At 34.0% G+C, this 21,311-nt stretch overlaps 1 protein-coding gene across 8 annotated transcripts in view; it reads right to left on the bottom strand.

Moving 5' to 3' along the window:
* Nucleotides 1-21,311, bottom strand: part of Ralgapa1 (Ral GTPase activating protein, alpha subunit 1 (catalytic)) — a 246,379-nt gene that overhangs the window by 149,002 nt on the left and 76,066 nt on the right. For all 8 annotated transcript variants that reach the window (XM_013510373.1, XM_013510372.1, XM_013510369.1 and 5 more), the window contains exons 11-16: nt 19,657-19,854; nt 15,808-15,945; nt 13,897-14,045; nt 11,248-11,377; nt 9,227-9,464; nt 7,826-7,987 (exon numbers count right to left, since the gene is read on the bottom strand). In XM_013510373.1, the coding sequence (XP_013365827.1) occupies nt 7,826-7,987; nt 9,227-9,464; nt 11,248-11,377; nt 13,897-14,045; nt 15,808-15,945; nt 19,657-19,854 (1,015 nt within the window). The remainder of the gene's footprint in view (nt 1-7,825; nt 7,988-9,226; nt 9,465-11,247; nt 11,378-13,896; nt 14,046-15,807; nt 15,946-19,656; nt 19,855-21,311) is intronic.

The following is a 21,311-nucleotide window of genomic DNA, read 5'->3' as shown; positions in this document are numbered from 1 at the left end:
TAATAAGCCTATTTCCACTTCCTTTTGATTCTTAGCACTGCATAGCTTCCTCTATCTCTGTATTTTTAATCTGTCTATGTGGCTGTATTTAAGTGGAATTCTTGAAGACAGAATATACTTGAGTTTTGTTCTTTTATTCATTGCGATAGTCTCTTTCTTTCTATTGGTGTATTTAGACCACTATGTTTAAGGTGATTACTGAGAAAGTAATACTGTACTGCATTTATTTCCGTCCTTTATTCACTGTCCTTGCTCTGCTTTCCTTTTTAAAAGTTTACTCTCTCCTGGTTTTTCAGGTTTAAAATGAGTATTTCATATGCTTTTCATTTCCTTTTGCATAAGAATTATAATACTCTAAAAAAAGTTTGGTGGTTACCCTTGGGTTTGCAACATGCACTTACAATTAATCCAATTCTTCTTTCAAATGGCACAGTACCACCTTCTAGGTAATGCAAGGACCTTATGACAGAATATGTTCAATTCCTCTCTCCCACTGCTGTCAAGCATTTCATATATCCACAAAGTATAGTCACCTCAGTGCTTCTGGCTGTTGAACAAATACTTATCTGTTAGAATAAAGTGACAATGAAAAAGTGAGCATGAACCAAATCATGTACGGCTTCATAAACCCATTTTCTCAAAAGCAGTTAAAGTCCACTGAAAGATGTAAACAAAGAAGTTACATCAATGTAAAGACATTTTCAAATATCATGACAAGAGGATAGAATATGAAGTTGAAAGGACTGATGCAGGGAAGCACATTAGAAAACTTCTGCAACATTGTAGGCGAGATGGCCTACTAGATCAAAGTAGCAGGAGTGGAAATGCAGACATAAGACGGATACTTCACTCAAGCTGCAATCAACAGGCTAGAATGATTCAGCCAGAGTCATGAGGTACAAGAAAGAGAGAAGAGTTGAACATGACTTATATTGCCCATGTGTGCAACTTGGTTATTCTCTACACCCACTGTTAGTCCTTCCTTCCTGGTTGTGACAGTAAATTAATGAAGCTACCCATTTCAGTCCTGTTTGCTTCTTCTGAAATTTGTAGTATATATTATGCAATTCTTCTCTAAAAACACTGTTTTTATAAGATTACTCTACTGCCCAAATACCAAGACAAATCTAAAATTCTTGTGTTTTAACAGGATTAGTCAATAGTTCATTTCTGGCTCTTCACATATAATAAGCAAAAGACAATACAGTGGACCCTCAAGTTACAACTGGCCTGACATACAACAACTTGGGTTATGACTAGAATTTTAGCTTTAACTTATGACCAGTCTTCAGTTATGACCTACACGCTGGCTACTTGGGCTTCAGATGGTCTCAGGTACAGATTTAACCCTTCAAGAATTCTGGAAGGAATATTACAACATTCTTTCCTGTGTGGGGTTAATTGAGAAATCTGGGCCAGTTACCTAAGGACAATGAGATCTGCCTGTACACAGGAGGTAGACTGTGTAGAGGAGCCTGAAACTTTAACTGACAGCTTGAGTTACAACCAGCCCTCAGGAATGAATTCAGTTTAGAAGTCAAGAGTTTACTGTATTGAGAAATTATATAAGAAAGATCCATTGCAGTAGTCAGAATTAGTCCAAATATTCAAGTAAAGCATATGGATATGAATTTGTCAAGTCTGGGAAGGACAAACTTTTGAGGGGATAAGAATAATCTGTCCTTTAAAGATTAATGTGACATCACTATATAAAAATAAAGAGAGCAGTCACTCTTCAACTTTCTTGGGTATATACCTAGGAGTGGAATTACTGGGTAACGTAATAATGGTTTGTTTAACATTTGGAGGAAATGACAAACTTTCCCAAAGCACCTGCCCATTAGCAATGTATGAAGACTCTCATTTCTCTACATTCTCATCAGCACTTGTCATCTATCTTTTTAGTGGACAATAGTCCCCCTAGTGTAGTGGTGGTGAACCTATCACATACATGCTACAGTGGGCTCTCTGTATCACTGAAAGCTCTAAAAGGTTCGCCAACCCCACACTAATGGGTATATGCAGAAGAGAATCTCACTCTTGAAATACTCTTGGTTTTCATTTGCATTTCTCTGAGAGCTAGTGTTGTTGAGCATGTGTTTAGTGGCCATTTGTGTATCTTCTTTGGAGAAACAGCCATTCAAATCTTGTGTCCATTTTTAAACTGTAGTTTTCCTATATATTTTTCTTTGTTGTTTTTTTTTTTGTTTTTTTTTCCGGTACCGGAAACCGAACTCACGACCTTGCGCTTGCCAGGCAGGTGCTTTGCCACTGAGCTAAATCCCCAGCCCCTATTTTTCTTTTTTAAATGGGAAAAGTTCTGTGATCTTGAGGTAGGTAATTTATTTACTTTTTTAGTATATGTTTAAGAGATAATATATCATTATAGGGGAACTAGTAAATATACATATCACATCTTAAGCCTTTTAACTTTTCCTTTCCCCTCCCTTCCTTCCCCTCTTCTCCTATCCCCAGATTCTTTCTATATATATTTGAAAGTCTAAAGCTGATATAATACCACCCGTACCCTACCTATGAAGAAAAATTTTGTAATACTTTTATTTTTACTAAGCTTCTCCTAGATTACATAATAACGAGTATTTTAATACTGCCCTTCTCCAAAATAGAGTATTTCCAGATAATATTTAGTTTACTATATATTTACCAATTTCTTTGATCACTTACTCCTTCTTATATCTTCAATCCTAGTATTTTTCTTTTTCCTGATATAGTCTTAAGAACTTCTTACAATAAATGTAAGATGGTAGCAAATTTTTGAACGCTGTGTTTATTTTATTCTCAATCATAAAGCAAGTTTTGTTCTGTACACAATTCTGTAAGGAAAAGTTATTTTCTGACTGTCATTCTCTTGTAGCTTTTAAAATCTGTAGATCAAGTTTTTCTCCTTGCAGCTTTTAAACTCTTTTGCCTTTCTATTCTATGGTATCTGTCACTGCAGCATACTTAGGTCTGGGTTTTCACTTACTCATTGTATTCACTATACTATGTGTTTCTGTTCCTATAGACTCGTATCTTTCATCAAATATTTGCTGTTCTCAAAACACTGCATCTCAGAATTAAAAAAAAAGAAATGAGCTGTAGAATATACATGTAATCACTCTCCAAAAGGACTGCAAACTGCATGAGCTGCAAACATGTACTAATAAAATTTAAAAATTAACAATTATTTTGAAAAAACATGGCATCTCCTTTATTCAGTCATTCTGGAGTTATATTTACACATGTTCGAACCTCTCACCCTATTCTATATTTCTTACCCTTTCCTTTATACTTATTAATATCCTTGCCCTCCTAAATTTCTCTAAATCTCTCTAAGTCACTAATGCTCTCTTTAGTTGGTTTATCTGTCATCTAATCTATGCATTCTTTTTCTTTCAATAATTGCATTGTTATTTCTTTAAGTTCTGTGCAGTTCTCTCTTTTAAAAAATAATTTTTATGAGTACACTTTTAAAAATGAGTATCATTTCTTCAAACACATTACATTAGCCTGGAAAATTCATTTACAATATTAGGGACCTAAATTGCTTTTCATTTTGCTAATTCACTTTGCTTTCTTGTTTGTTAAATAATCTATGTTAACTCATAATTGTTGATGCTAATCTGTGGAATTTCTGGAGGAATATTTGCAACTATCTTCCTTCAGATTTGTATTTACCTAATGCCAGTAGGCACTGTCAACTGCAAATTAACTTTGTCAAGCTCTCGGGTTTCGCGTGAAAGTCTACTTCAATCCTTCAATCCTGAATTTTGCTGACTTATTCCAGATAGCAGAAGTGATCGGCAGTTTGCTTCAAGGTCACCCAGTTTTCCAGTGTTACTGCGCACTACTCAGTTCTTGGAATGTAGCTTTACTTCTTTAGTTTTGGTCAGAGAAGCAGGATCAGGAAGAAGAGTTCTAGAGATCTCCCTGTTTCCAGAGCCAGCAGTATAAAAGAATATCCAATAGCTTCAAACTATCAAGTTTACTATATTACTGGCAGTTTGAAAATCTTTTTCCCCTCCCAATTTTTAAAGACAAATTGCAAACACATACAAAAAGTTATATGTAACAATATATACATGTATTCTTCCACTTAAATTGAGAAGTTGCTAACATCTTGCCAAATATGTTTTATTTTTTGTGTGTATGCACACTTTTGCTAAAGGATTTGAAAGTAAGCTGCAGATGCCGTGACTCTTCATCCTCTAAATACTTTAGGATTCATTCATGGGTAAGGTCATCCTCCTATACAGCCAATACCAGGATCACACCTAAGAAAATTAAGGAAACTTCCCTAATATTAATATCCAATCCCTATTCAAAGTAACCAAATTATCTGCAAAATGTTTTTATAACTTTTTTTGAAGGAAGAATTCAATCAGGGTTCATGTATTATACTGTTTATTGTCTTTTTAATCTGAAACAACCACTTTTAAAGATATTGTCTTTTTTAAGAGTATAAATTGTCTCATAAAATGTACTACATTCTAGTTTTAGGTGTTTTGTCATGAAGTCATTTAACTTGTTATATTTCCTGTATATGTTATAAACTGGAAATTAGGCTTATATGCTTAATTACATGATGACCTTCAGATTCTCCACTATAAAGGTATAGTTACCTGCTGCAATTGTAAATAATCTGTAGGATGATCCCTGACAAGTGAATATCCTGTTCTCAACTAACCTATTACAGAACAATGTGAAGATCTACTGATCAACTTTGCTTAAATCTACAAAGGCTTCAAACAGATGTTTCTATTTCCTTCATTATACATATTTTATATGATATATATATAACAAAACATATATATTTTTATACAATGACTGTATTTTTTGGTAAAGAAGAGTTTTAACCCCCCCATATAATTTTTGAGTATCATTATAGACTAATGAATTTTTGATGCTCTAACCAGTTAGAAGGCCCTGAGTGGCTATTAAATTTATTCAAATGTGCTCATCTTTATTCACATTTACAAAAATAACAATAGGGAGGCATGGCTGTACAGGCCTATAGCCCCAGCTACTCGGGATGCTTAGGCAGGAAGGACTGCTTGAACTGAGAATTTCAAGACAAGCCTTGGATAATACAACCATCTTGAGAATGAACACATCACACTACTATGGAGCAAAATGTCTGCTAATTAATAGTAGGCATATAGGAAAAACGGGAGCTCTTTATAGTTAATGCAAGCATAAATTAATCTAGTCTCTTTAGGAGGCAAATTAAAGTAAAATCCTACAGACTTCACCTACAGATATACATGCCAAAGTGAGACATATATGTATATTCTATATCATGCACAAAATCATAAAATATATAGCTTCAAGCTATTTTAAGTTAAGGCACTTTCTATGTAATGAAATATGCTAGAAGAAGCTCAACAGTATTTGCTCCATAGTAATCTCAAAATTATGTCATTATGGCATCTCCTAACTCTCCTTTCTCACTCTACTACAAGCACAGCCCTGCTTTCAGGATGTTTATACTCTTCTTTCTACCCAGAACATACTTCCTACTGATATTTGCTAAACTCGCCCTCTTACTTTACTCAGATATCTATTCTTGTGTCCTATGGTAAGAAAGACTTTCCCTGACCTCCCTATCTAAAACAGTCCTAACAGAACTCACTATGTAGTCCAATTCCAGCTCTATTAATTTCTAGTCTGTTATGCTGCTATACTTTTCTTCATGACTTGGTATTATCTGATACATTTATTAGTTTATAATATTTCTCCCCAACACTATTATTGTCAGCTCCAATGAACTTTTTGCTTTGTTCACAACTATATTAATGCTTAGAACAGTGTTCCCATAGTGACTACTGAAAAAATCTGTTTTCATTGAAATATGTAAAAGCTACAGTTCACCATAGTGTAGATATTTCTGCAAATGCATGAAGTATCTTCAGAAGGATGCTCAAGCAACTGCTAACAGTGGTGGTCTCTAGTGAGGTGAACGGAAGAGTCAGGAGCAGTAACGACAGAAAGACTGACACATGCATACAATTTTGTCACAGACTAAATTTTTAATCATGTATATTCACTAAAAACAAAAGAACTTATTTTGAGAAAATACATGCCCAAAGCACACCCTAATTTAATCTCTTGCCCTTTTAAGTATTTCCTGACTTTATGCAGGTAACTTTCTGAAAATTTTCAATGCTTCAACTTTTTTTCCGATTTTTTATCGTGCTGAAATACACATAATATAAAATCTACCATCATGATCAACTTTTTGTTTGCTCTAATAGATAACTTTTATTTATTTATTAAGACAATATCTTGTTATATAGTTCAGGGGCTGGCCTTGAACTCACTATGTAGCCCAGGTTAGCCTTAAACTTGTGTGATTCTTCTGCCTCAGCCTGAGAGCTGGGATAATAGGTGTGTGCCACCACCCAGAAGATAAAAAAATTATTTTCTGTGAGTCTGACATGAATATAAAATGAAGAGAGGCATTTCAGATGTAATCAGAATTTTTCTTAGGATTCCAAAAGGTACACCAAAATTCCCAGGTATTATATTAATTTTATTTATTCATGCATTCAAAACAGGCTCTTGCTATGTTGCCCAGATTGGCCCTGAACTTATAATTATCCTCCCTCAGCCTCCTGAGTAGTTGGGCAGGTATGTGCCACCACACCTGGAATATTATATTAATTTTAAACCATCAATATCCTTCTCCTTATACCATTTCTCATTCTTACAGCTTGCCATATACAATTGATATGTCCTTATTTTGTAAGCATATGACAATTCTGAAAACATGATCCCATTACAAGATTTTGAATTAACCATGATCTTTAATTTTATTCTCTTTTTAGTTGTGTCTTCCTTTTAAGCTATAACTCTTAACACTTTTTTTTTTAACTCTTAACACTTTAGAATCCACTGTTTCATAGAAGACATTTCCTTACAACAATGTTTTAAATTTCTCTAAGATTAATAAGGTTTATCCTTGATTACCATTAAATACAGACACATACCCAGGGAAAACTCTCCCACCATTATAGACTGTAAACCTGGAAATAATTTCAAGCAGTTTTGCTTTAGGCACAAGAAATATTATCATTGTCACTACACAGATGAAGTACTTAAAGACAAGAAAGACTGGGTAAACTGTCCAAAGTTATCGAGCTATTTAGTGATTAAAGAGAGGAAGAAAGAGATTAGGACAAAGCTCGCCTTGTTTTTCATTGCAGTAATCTTTCTACTATAATTCACACCAAGGTATGAATCTCTAAGAGCAAATGGAGTGAGATGTGAGCAAGGTCTACAGTATGTTGAGTGACCCTAAGCCTGGAAATTCTTCTGCAGTGGTCCTTCATTTCTATACTTTATAGAAATTCTTCTTTGTTAAAAGCAGCAGGGAGCCTAGCAGAAGGCTCCGTCTTGGGCTCAGCAGTCTGCTAGTAGAGAGCATGAATTCCTTGTTGGATGTTTATGAAGCCAATTTAACTATGTAACTATAGTACTAAAAATTAGCTACCCTAAATTTGCACGTTTATGAGTACATTCATTAACAGAAAGTATATCAGTTAATGCTTAAATTCTGTAAACTGAATCAGGGTTCTACTTCAATTCTATAAAGTAACATTTTAAAATCAAGAAAGGATATAAAATAAATAGTAAAATAAACTACATAAAAATAATAATATAATTCAGCATGGTACTGAGTACTAGAGAGAAAAAAGTTTGCTATAGGAGTTTTTCATTTCACACAAAATAGAACTTACAAGAAAACTGTACATTAATACACATGGTGTGTCAGGACTGTGAGCATACTGCTCTGCACAGTTCTCCTAATTTAAAGAGTACATACCAACGGTTTTCTGCCGCACTATGCTCCTCGCCTTTTCCGTCCCTGGAGAGCCAGTAGTTGTTGCACTTCTCTGTCTCATTGGAGCTTGGCCAGGCTGATCACGACTCCATCCTCTAGAAAATGACTTGTCAACTGAAACTTTCTGAAATTCATGTCCAACTCCTAGAAATGTAGATTTTCAATCTCAAAATACTGTCACTTGATCAATAATATTTTAAATTTTATGTGTTATACTGCCTCAGATTCTTAGGTTTATTTATACATTATAAAGTAACAACATAAAATGCCGCATACTATAAAGCTTTTCTGAACTTCATTTTAAATAAAAATTATATTCCAAAATTTAGGCAGAATTTTAAAATATTATCAACAATCAACTATTATAAATCTGTACCTACTTGCTTTGTAATAGAAATGAAATATTTGGCTAAGAAAAGACAGATGGGAAATGAGCTAACTAAAAGTCATCTTGTAGTGACAGTTACTTAGTATTTGTCAACCAGTAATAGCTACTTAGGAAATAAAAAGTCCTGAAAAATGTAGTCTGGAAACATTCTTAATATACATACACTGGACAAAGTGTGACTTAAGTATTATCTCCAGCTAGCAACTAATTATTAAAAAGCAAATTCTAACAAACCGAAGATTATAAAACACGTATTAATGACAATCATGCTACTACCTCACTCTCTTTCAATATTAGACAAATATATACTTAACACCTATGTAACGCTTGCTTTATGTTAAAACTGAAAAAATAGTTTAAATGCTAGGCATGGCGGTACATGCCTGTAATCCCAACACTCAGGAGGCTGAGGCAGGAGGATTGCTGTGAGTTCTTGACCAGCTTGGGCTACGTGAATTCAAGGCCAGCCTAAATGGTAGCTTTAAAATAAATTTTCCAAATAATTTTTTATACTTTTAAAAAATGAGGGGCTGGGGATTTAGCTCAGGGGGCTGGGGATTTAGCTCAGCGGCAAAAGCGCCTGCCTGGCAAGCGCAAGGTCGTGAGTTCGGTTCCCGGTACCGGAGAAAAACCAAAAAAAAAAAAAAAAAAAGAAATAAAATCACTCTTCAATTCTAACTAAAACTTGTTTATGTTACAAGGTACTTTATAAATGTCTATTTTGGTTAATTTTTTAAAATAAAGTATTTAAGATTTTGAATTATTTTACTTAAATTTGTATAGAACATTTTATCTCTATCAAAATTACTATTGATTTTAAGGTTAAGAAAAATTATGCAATGTTTTATTGTTGAAAATGTTAAACCTCCAGGTAAATGAAGGCAAGAATAATTACGAAATAATAGGACTTTTATCCTCACTTTTTCCCTGATTTGGTTATCTCCAGCTCAGCTATTTAAATAAATTCACAAGGAACATCTCTGAACAACTCTTACCTTTCCCTTTGTGCTTTTTTTGTTTCTGTTCACTCAGCTTATCCAGTGGCAAATCACTGAGATCCAAACTATATAAATTTCTAGCTAAAACTTTAGTTAGTGTCTCCATAGTCAGTGACCACTCAGTGGCCAATTCTTCCCAGTAGGTCAGCGATGACAATACTGACAATAAGTCATCCCAAAGTTCTCGGGAGATGTACACATTTAGATTTGCTTTGATCCAGGCAACTATAAGAGTCTATAAAAACAAATATTCAGAAATAATAACGAAATGCATTTAGTATGACTTCCAATCAGATATTCTGATCTTAAAAATTTACCTAGATACAAGAAGAATTTAAAATTGTATATCCATAACCCTTTCTTCATAGATAATACTTATAAAAGTAACTCCTACAATCAGTACCTACTGCAAATTTTAACAATTGCTAACTTCTAACCCTCCAGCAAGCCAAACTGAAACAATCTCCCCAAAAGGCCTGACTACCTCTTTATGTGCATTAATGTTAAATTAAAAAAATGTTAGTTAAGAGATAAAAGCCTCTGTACTGTTTAGTATTGAAAGTGTTATTAAACTGAAAAGCTCAAAGCTATATTTGCAAAGATAGAAATCACTACATAATTTGAAAGATCTCTTTACTAATATAATAAAAAATGTAGTAGAGATACACAAATAACTTTAATGAATTATGTTGTAGAAAAACTATACAGAAACTAATGGTTGGGCTGGGGATATAGCTCAGCAGCACAGCACCTGCTTGGCAAGCACAAGGTCCTGAGTTTGATTCCTGGTACCAAATAAATAAATACGAAACTGATGGTTAAAATTTAAATTTATTTTAAACACATGAGAGGAGTTAAGAAATGTAACCTATATGAAATTCAATCACAGAATTAAAAACTCATAAAAGGGCAAAATCTACTGCTTAGCCAGTACCCTGAAATTTTGTAGGTTTCTACCATATACCCCCATCTAAAGAAACAAATCACAAAAAGTTTTCAAAAGTTTAACTCTGTAATTTTACTAAGGAACTAACATAAACTTACACATGAAATGACAAAAAATGAGGAAAGTTTAGTAAAGAACAGTGGTAACTAGAGACTTGTCATTATCTCTTTAAATGTTCAAACTACAAAAAAGTCATCTCATATAACAATCTAAAATTTTATTTTTCACCACTGGGTTAGTTATTACAATGGTGAAATTTTAAAAAGCCTAATGATGTTAACAGAAACTTATATAATACATATGACGCTCATTTTAAAGAGTATTTACCACTAACATAAAGAATTTTAGGTAAATGGCTAATAGCTGAGAAAAAAATCTTTTTCTGGGTATTTTTCAGTTTAACATGGTTACAATTGCGGCCAAGAATCAGAACTGAGAGAGCTTTTACCTTTGACATTAAGAACCATTTTATTTCTCTATTTGCAGTTAACGTGTCATCCTAAGGAAATATTTTATTTTCTGTTCTCCAAAGAATCTATTTAAAATCAGAACTCCGGTTAAGGCTAAAAAACATAGTATGTAGTTCCTGTATAATCAAACTACTACTGATAATTCAAATGAAGAAGCAAAGACAATAAAGTCTACAGAACAGCATTAAGAATGAATCTTGATTATTTACTGCTTTTTTATTACTGCAGAACAACTTAAAAGTTCTTTTGTAACAATCCCAGAGACTGAAAATCATAAAGCAAATAATCATTACTTCTGAAGTCTTCTGCCAGAGTTTTGCCAATCATACACAAATATGCCACAGACAAAAAAAAAAAAAAAAAATCCTCACCCTTCATTATAACACTTTTTCTCAGACTTTAGAAATCTACCACTGTTATACTAGATTGTGGGTTTGTATGGCAAAATAGCCTATTTAAATAAGTAACTTTTAATTTAGTACTACAAAAGATCCTTTAATATGAACTAATTTGTGAATTAAAATTTTTTCCCAGGTAGCAAGCTCAAGGTTCAATGAACTCTTAAAAAAATACATATCTATTCATGTATTTATTTTTATTGCCTGGAAAAGTGGTCCTGCAAGTCGACCCGCCAAGGTCATATTTTTTTTCCCCTGGAACTGTAGAAAAGCTTGTGATGACATCTTCAGTACAGACTCCGTGACTCTGAGCAACACAAGTAGCATCTGTTCCCTTAAAGTAAAAAGATTAATTAATGTTTCCTTCCTGCATGTTTGCTTTGGTTAATGACTAACAAATTAATATTTGTTATAAAATAGTATTATCTATGGAATAACAAATACTAAATATCTTTGAGAGACAAATTCAAATGTTTAGAATTCCTTAAATATTAAAATTAAAAATTCCATCTTGTATATCTGTATCAGCTATTTTAAACTAGTTTCTAGCCACAATACACTTAGGTGCAAATAGGGTTTTAATGATGAGCATTTAGGAGAAACAAGAAAGGTAAAGATACTAACTTTTTTGATACTTTTACTTTAGCCATTTGAAAATCTTTTTTCTCTTTATGACTGCAAGCCAAGGCAATTCTAACATCCTTAGCGTGCCTCTTTCTCCTAGATCCCTACTGTTAAAACCATAAAATTACACCTGGTATTTTGGAAACTGATGCAAGCATACATGAAAAAAAGAAGCTAGAAAGGGAATTTCATTTGGGTATATAAACAGTCTAGAGCCCAAGTCCCCCTCACAGCCTCTCTGGCTATTTTACAGGCCCATTCCAGGCATAGCATTACAGGGGACAGTTGTGATAAATGTGGCTGAGGTAGCAGCAGGTCCTAGATCTACAAAGCCTGGTTATTTTGAGAAGTAAAGGGAGAATCACATTGGAATCTCACTCAATTAAAAATAGTCTGGATTTTTTGGCAAATAAATACATGCATCATTCAGAAGATAAAAATCAGAAATGTCACCACTTGTAATGTTAGGCTTCTAAGTGTAGCTAAATGAAAGAAAAGCTATTTGAAATCAATTACACATGCAATAAAGTACCGGTTTTACAAATAAACCTTATATGATTTATAATCAAACCTTCACTCACATACCTTTTTACTTTTACAATAATGATGAATTAATAAAGAAAAGTCTTATAAATTAAATGTAAAATGTGGGTAATCCTCCAAAGAAACTTAAAAAATAAAAATAAAGAAATTAAAACTGTGCTCCACATAGCAAGACTCTCCTTACAACAGGGCTCATCACTGAATCAAAGGTCTTAAAAAGGTGGGGGGTTCCCAACATAATATAATTTCCTAAGTCAGAAAGACCATAATTCCGATCTCTGCTCATCACCCACTGTGTGAACAAGCACAAGTCACTTAATTTCTTTGTGCCTAAGAAGATCTCAGGTAAAATAGGGACATTATCTACTGAATATCAAATAGCACTTCAAGGATTAAGGAAGTGATGTGCTTAAAGTGCTACCACAAAGAAGTGCTCTAAACGTGCTAATAAGTACTTCTTAAGTGTGACTCTATTAACACTGTTAGCAAACAATTACTTCAAAAGAAAGCCTTTTTTTCCTACATAACAAAACATAAATCAGGCATATCCTTTGACCAATGCTCCCACTTTTAAAGAATGAGTCAACAGAGGAAGATTAAATACAAAGATATTCACTCTCAGCCCCTTGCCTCAAAACAAAAATAAATAACAATATGTACATTATTAAGGCACTGGTTAACGAAGTTATGGGTCATACATATAGTAAGATACTAGGTAACTGCGTGGTTTGTTGAGTCAGATATTTATGCAAGAGCAAACAATCACTACCTCCGGAGCGAGTTTTGGATAACTTTTTAAACTTTGCTTGAATTTTATCATAACCATGTATCATTTTTACAAAAATTATAGAACTGCTCTTCCCAAAAGTTTTACTTTTCCATTTGGTTAAACAAATATACACAGAGTACTAATAATATATAATGTACTGTGCTAAGAAACATAGGTAATATCAAAATAAGATAATCTGCATATACCTCCCAGGGCCCCTCAACTCAAAGAAACAAACTTATATACGTAATTTAGCGGTCAAGACAGTTTTGACAGGAACTATGCACTGGTACAAATATAAAATGAAAGGTGAGGGAAAAAATATGAGTAAGGATATGTACAAAAAGAAAGGTATATTTAAAAGACAGTTTTGGTGACAACAGAGAAAGATGGCAAGCATTCATTCTAAAGCATGCTCACAATGTCCTAAGGGAAGAGCAATTTGATAATTCTGGAAAGCAGGATCCTATCATACAAGGCAGAGGTTAGTTTTCAGAGGAATAAAGGAGCCAGGGAGAGTAGGCATGACTATACATGTCTTTGAATGCCAGACTGAAGAATCAGGCATACACATTTAGTGAATCATCCATTCATTCATTCACATATGCGTTAACTCATTTCTCCATATACTTGTATGTGTACATGCATGCATTCCCTTCAGTGAGATACACACACTTCAGAAAGACTAAGGGGTCTTGTGGAAGCATGAGCAAAGATGTTTACAATACAATGAAAGGGACTACTGTCAACATGATTATTACGTATTACATTCATTCAAAAATAGAAGCCCCTACAACACTGTAAAAAGCCCTGTTGTTCATAGACACTATTCCTCCACAATTGCTATACTTTTATATATAACTTTTAAAAAAAATATAGATAGATAGATAGATATAGAACAGATAAGAGCTTTTTACCAAGTTTTTTTGTCCATCGATACTTGTACAACCATGTACCGATAAATGTTAAGAATGCGTTTACACATATCTGTGTGCTCATCCAGAAGATTTTTTATTTCATTTGCAGGTTCAAGAAGAAATATGTTTGATGAGTTTATAATGAACACCTAAGACAAAAGAAATCATTAGGTATTCACAGTGAAATCTCACTGGCAAATTTCATATACAAAGAGAAACCTAGATGCTGATCATCAGATGATTTATAATTAAAAGCAGTGGGTTTAATTCTAATCCTACTTCTACACCTAACTTAGTATTTAAAATTTAAAATCACTGAATCCATCCATTTTTATGTTTATCCATAAAATCACTACTAAGCACTCAAAGAAAATGAATCAACTATAAAAATAGCATTTCTATGGCAAGCACAAGGTTGTGAGTTCGATTACCAGTACTGGGAAAAAAACAAAAAAAAAAGTGTTGGACAAAAATAGCATTTCTAAACTGAGAACTTTCATATAATAACCCAATTAATATAAAATAAAAAAATGAATACATAGTTTGGGGTAGAAGATGACATCTAAATTAGGAAGAATTTCTGGAATGAGTTGTATCAACAATTTTCCTGTCTTATTTTTTTTTATGTGTATACATCGGTTTTTGGTGTTAACAGGCTGCATAAAAAGATTTCACATTATAAATATTATTAGTGAGGAATCATCAATGTACATCTTTAATGAAATTCATTATAATCAATTAACTGAACACTGTTTCAGAGGGCAAAGTCATACAGTGGCAGCCATGTGCAGTAGCATCCAAGGGTATCTTGGAAGAAAAGAACAAGAAAGGGTATATTCTATACCCACAATTCTGATTTAAATCCTCTGGAAGAACTACATAATAATAATACATTTATGTAATCATGAGAAAAGATATTAAAAAACTTCTTTAAGATAGTAAAAAGAGCTGATTCTATAAACCTACAAGCACTGACCAAGGAATATGAGACAAACAGTTGAAATGAGGACAAAGACAGTTTGACAAACAAATGAATAGGATTGGTGATGTAGTGCAATGGTAGAGCATCTGCCTAGTATGCATGAGGCCCCAGGCTGGATTCCCAGAAAGGGGGCAGGAGGGATGACTACAATAAATTCTTACAAATTCTTAAGACAACATCCAATGGAGTAATGAAAAAGCATATGAACAGGCAATTCATAGATGAGAAAAGATGCTCTCACATTCAGTACAGATGAAGTATTTGTGAGTCTGCACTTACTCATGTTCTTATTACATGTACAGTCAGATTTTAATTTTTTACTTCTCCTATATAAATGAAATTTTTTCATTTAAAAAATTGCTTTTGTCAGGCATGGTGGCGCACACCTATAATCCCAGCACTTGGGAGGCTGAGGCAGGAGGATCGTTGTGAGTTCAAGACCAGTTTGGGCTACAAAGTGAGCTCAAGACTAGCCCGAAATGCATAGCAAGACCCTATTTCAAAAAGACAAAAAAAATTTTTTTTAAATTGTTTTGTTTTAATTTGCTTTTCCTTCATTAGTACTGAATTTGAGGGTTTTTCTTACTTATGAGTTGCCTAGGTAATATATATGAATACATGAAAAGGAAAACAACAAAAATAATATGGCATAAGCCAGGTATGGTGGCACGTGTGCTCAGCAATCAGGAGGCTGAAGCAGAAAGATCTCAAGTTTGAGGCCAGCCTGCACTGTGAGACCCTGTCTCCAAAAAACAATGAGGAGAAAAACACATAACTGATAAATGAACTTATTACATTAAAAAATTATACTGTATACTTAAGTTCTAAATATACACATAATATATATACACACACACATTCTATATATATATATATATACATATATATATATATGGAATATTTAATGATTTTTAAATAAAGTGATCTACCTGCAAAACTGCCTGGGTACCAGCTCGTATATTTTGTTCTGTGGCTTCTTCAGATGCATTATGAAGAGCATCTTGGTAGGAACCATTTTTTGCCCAGCTGGAATTTCGAACATGTTCAGCCATACTGGTCCCATTTTCCTAAAGCAAAGCATCAAGTTTTTAGTATTTCATTAATAAGAATGCTGCAACAGGTTTGGTGAGCTGAAAAGGTAAATGAAATTGTTAGATCCCACTACTAAACATGTTTCTCTCAAAATAGATTATTTTTATCTGATTAAAAAAGCAATGTATATTCACTAGTCTCATTGGAAAAAACATAAAGCACCATCCATAACGACTAGGTAGAGTTAATATCATGTCAGATTACAGGTATTTTTCTGTGGATCTAGTATACATATCTCTTTTCCACATTCTCACACACTAAACAATAGGACTAGAGTATGTACTACTTTGTAAAAGATGAATTCTATTCTAAATCAAATGCCAGATCTAAATAACTTTTAAAAATACAAAATAACATATTCATCCTGCTTAAGAGTAATAAAATCTCCATTATTCTAAAAATGCTGACACATCAAACCATTAAGGTTGTGGTTTTCTGCCTGAGTTTTAGCTTTCACAAGTCTTACAGACTAGGCACAGTCTAAAAAGCATACACACATTCCACTCAGTGAAGTTCTCTTTTTAAAAGTTTTCCTGCAGTTTCTTTCTGCATTGGGTTACTCACCTACTCTTCCATTACTGGAAGTAATAACTGGACTCTGTCTCAGTAGTCAATAAAATACACCATCGTCTAGCCTAGCTATAATCAGATGTCTTCTGAACAGTCTTCCTGAATGAAACCTAAGCACCTGAAACTCAACATATGTAAGTTTTTAACCATGTGCTCCTTCAACCATTCCTACCAACTCCTCCAGCTGCATAAACCATGACCATCAAACTTAAAAATTTCTATCCATGTGTGAGTGGCAACTAACTTCGCTAGTTACAAAAGAAATTTGTGATACATCCCTATTTCTCAATCTCTCGGCAACTACTTTTATGACCAAAGAAGCTAATATATCTGCCCTCTTCCTAACTAACCCATTGTAACTGCCACTGTCCTATTTCAGACATTTATCTTACTTTTGATCTTTGTTATTTCTTAACTGGTCTCTTTGCCTCTAGTCTGGCCTCCAACCTATCCTCTACTCTAGATCTGGTGTGATCCTTCTGAAATATGTAACTATTCATGCTATTCTCCCACTCATACCCCTTCAAATGTTTTCCAGGGTACAGAATATAATCAAAGTCCATTAACATGGCATGCAAATTACTGAACAGAATTTAACAATTATCTGTTTCAGATTTCCTCTTATTTCCTTCCCTCTATTCTTAGCTACCAATAAATAAAAATATTTTAATGGCATTTTACACCATTTCAGATACTCTTCATACTTTGTGGTTCCTTTCCCACTTGTCTGTTTTTCACATTATAGTCCTTTTTTATTAAGTATGCCTTGATTTCTCCCACGCAGAGTAAAGTACTCCTTGTTTCATGCTCTAGAATCAAAGCAGTAACACTTAAAATACTTACCTTTATTTATCTTTTTGCTAAACCATCAGTTACATAATGGTAGAAACAATGTCTTTTCATATTTACACTTCTAATACTGGTTCTTAGTAGGTACCATCATGTTCTATAGTATTTTGAAATTTGTGAAGGTGCTTTATTATCACAGAATTGAAAGATGTCATTGGAATTTAAAAGGATGAACCAGAGAGTGCTAAACATTCTACAAAGAGATACACAACAGTTCTGTATATACACAAGCATACATGTACGTGTGTGTACATGCACATGCAGAAACATACTCTTTTTGAGATAGGGTCTTGCTCTGCAGTTCAGGCTGGCCTTGAGCTCACTTTGTAGCCCAGGCTGGTCTTGAACTTGCAATGATTCTCCTGCCTCAGCCTCCTGAGTGCTGGAATTACAGGTGTGTGCTACCACGCCCAGCCAAACATACATTCTTGTATCCTAAATGTCTTTCAAATACATACTATGTGAATGTAAATACCCATTCATAATTATCTGAAAATATAACAATTCTATTTTATAGTTTACCAAACTGTTAATGTTGTTAATATATATAGAATTTATTAGAAATGTAAACTGACTACAACTTTTGAGCTACACATACATCATTAGTAAGAGTTAGTGGTATTTTGAAAAAAATCACAATTTTAATGGCAATGTTGCTGCATTTGAATCACCAACAGAAGACACCTATATCATTCTATCCATTCCTTCTTCCTTCCTACGTAATTATATATACTGAGAGTTTATATACTCTATCATTCTTACTGAAATGGCACAAGTAGTCTTAGTATACTAGCATGAAATAACTAAAAAAGTTAGAGAAAATATTTAAACTGATAGGCTTACTTGCTAGTGTAATACAAACATTTGACATTTTCCACTGGTAACTAACAAATACTACTATGAATATCATTTCATTTTATATCAATTTTGGTGCTAGGGACTGGACCCAGATCTTTATCACTGAGTTAACTGCCACCTCTAATTATATTACATAGTTATGTCTTTCCTCTTCTCAGAAGGGACAGTGTTCTACACACACACACACACACACACACACACACTCTCTCTCACACCCAATGAGCCCTTGTATAACTGGCCCATTCATCCAGATATTAACGTCCTAATTAAACAAGAAGACAGATTTTTGCAAAAAAGAAGGATCCCAAAAGATGGAAGGAGAAGGGTGGAAGAGGACAAAAGAATCAGAATGTGTCATGTGCATGCAGCAAGTCCCCATGAGGAGTGTATGCATTATGTACTGCAAACATGCACTCAGAACTTTTTACAAGATAACAGGAGACACAGAAATAGGTGTTTTATAAATGGAAAGGGGACTAAGAGATGGAGAGGGAGAGATGGAAGGAGGGAAGCAGGGAGGGAGGGAGGACAGGAGGGGCATGTAAAAAGAATTCAGATGTGTTATGTACATACTCCAACACCTCATAATGAATGCAATAATTAGTATTTACTGCAAACAGGTGCTAGCAAAAACAAATGCTCACAAAAACAAAGCAAAAAAATCCAGATTAAATTTCACTGTTAGGTTAGATTAACCACCAATGTAACAAAATAACACTCCATTATTCCTACCTAGGTTTAGTAAGATCTACAGTAAGATACTTTTTGGTGAAAGGTGAACCAAACAAAAAAAACTTTTTGTACTTCTAACTCCATCTCGAATCCTACTTCTCAGATAGTCTGATCTGTGACAAGGACTGAACAACCAAAGAATAAGAATGCATTTAGACTTAATGTAATCAGGGACCCAAATGCCACCTCTACTCTCATCTCCTCTCTGTGGGAAAACACCAGTCTTTCTTATCACAGACCAGCTTTCATCAGGTCCAGAAATATCACATTCTTCAATCAGCCCTAGTGCACAAGTCCTAGACAGGATTCAGAACATTCTGGTTTGTGCTGGGTAGCAACTTGCAGAAGGAAGTTACCATTCCCAGGGGAGACTGTAGTTTGGTAATCAACCCACAAAGTATGTCTACATCTATTCTGATGTACAACACCTTTAAATTTAACAACATCTACCTTTGATCTAGCAATGTCTTCAGAAAATCAGTACATAACGTCAATATTAACTTATGAAAATTGGGGCATTCCAAAGGTTCCAATAGGGTACTGAAATATGTATTTCCATATTATCTAAACTGCAAATATACTGAAAGATACCCTTATTTTCTCATTGAAGTATACTTGTGTCAACATATGACACTATTAAAAATGTACACTAAAACATATATATCTTACAATTTTACCTCTTCTCTTTTTTCTCCTTCTTCCATTGAAATATCATGGTCTTTAACATTTTCAGTGCAGGGTATGTCTGAAGAAGTGATGACAACTTCTTCAGGCTCTTGCATAAACAAAGGTTTTTCCTCTTGCTGGATCCATTCTTGATATACTTTTACCACTTTTCTCATAGCTGCTGCTTCACAAATTGGTAATAAAAATGCCTAGTGAAAAGAGAAATTATAGATAGTACCTTCTCCTTTACCATGACCACTAATACATTTCTATCTGACAAGATAAGATATGAGATATTAAACAGTATTTTAAAGTTCATCAACTCACTGTCACAAAAAGCCTTTTATCTTCAAATAACTTGTAAGTACACTGAAAGCAAAATGCTTGTGGGAAAAAGCCACTTACTCAAATGGAAGCAGCAAAGATTTGTCTCAAGTGTACCACCTCAGAAGGAGAGTACTTTTCATTTCATGAAATTGTGCTCTAACAAAGTTCAACATAAGAGTTTTGAAATCCAACCACATTTACAGGAGACATATAAAATCAAAGGGTAGAGTCAGGTGTGGTGGTGCACACCTGTAACACTAGCACTCCAGAGGCTGAAGCAGGAGGATCACCATGAGTTCAAGGCCAACCTGGGCTACATAATGAGTTCAAAGGCTCCTGAACTATATAGCGAGACCCTGTCTCAAAAAAAATGAAACAAAACAAAACAAAACAAAAAAAACACATACATAGAAAAAATATCAGAAGGCACAAAAAGCTTGAAACTAAAAGATAAAATTAAATATATGAAGCTAATTCTAATAAAAAGATACATGAAGCTAATTCTAATAAAGACAGTACTAGACAAGCCAGGTGTGGTAGCACATGCCCGTAATCCCAGCACTCATGGCTGAGTCAGCATGAACACTGCGAGTTTGAAGTCAGCCTGGATTACATATGCGAGTTCAAGACTAGCCTAAACTACATAGTGAAACAAAAACAAAAACACAAAAAAGGACTAGACAAAATACACATGAAGCAAAAATAATTTCTAACAGATGAAAACAAATAAAATGATTCATGCTGACAAACTGATACGAAATAATAGATTAATGACATAATTTCAAATACAGAAGAAAAATTGATAGAACTATGTAAAAAAAAAAAAAACAGACAAATCACCATCACACTAGGAATTTTTCCTGTGTTTTGCTTTCATGTGTGTGTGAGAGGGGTGTGTGTGTGTGTGTGTGTGTGTGTGTGGGTGTGTGTATTGTGCCTGCTTGGCAAGCATTCTATCACTGAGCTATCTCCCAGTCCAAATTATGTTTTAATATAATGCTCTCTATAACTGAGAGGTCAAGCCGACCAAAAGATTAAGTAAGGATATAGAAAAGTTGACCAATACAGTTAATGAACTTCATCAAGTGTACTTTAAAAATAGCTGGACCACCAGGTGTGGTGGTGCATGCCTGTAATCCCAGCACTTGGGAAGCTGAGGCAGGAGGATCACTATGAGTTTGAGGCCAGCCTGGGCTTCATAGTGAGTTCAAGGCCAGCCTAAACTGCACAGTGAGACTCTGTCTCCCAAGAAAAAAAAAGATAAATATCACTGGACAGTGTCAAACAATACATTCTCTTCAAGCATACAGAACATTTAGGGGCTGGGGATTTAGCTCAG

Source organism: Chinchilla lanigera, unplaced genomic scaffold, assembly GCF_000276665.1.
Source record: "Chinchilla lanigera isolate Chin_1 unplaced genomic scaffold, ChiLan1.0 scaffold00008, whole genome shotgun sequence".
Classification (NCBI taxonomy): Eukaryota; Metazoa; Chordata; class Mammalia; order Rodentia; family Chinchillidae; genus Chinchilla; species Chinchilla lanigera.
This window is presented reverse-complemented; position numbering and strand designations above follow the sequence as displayed.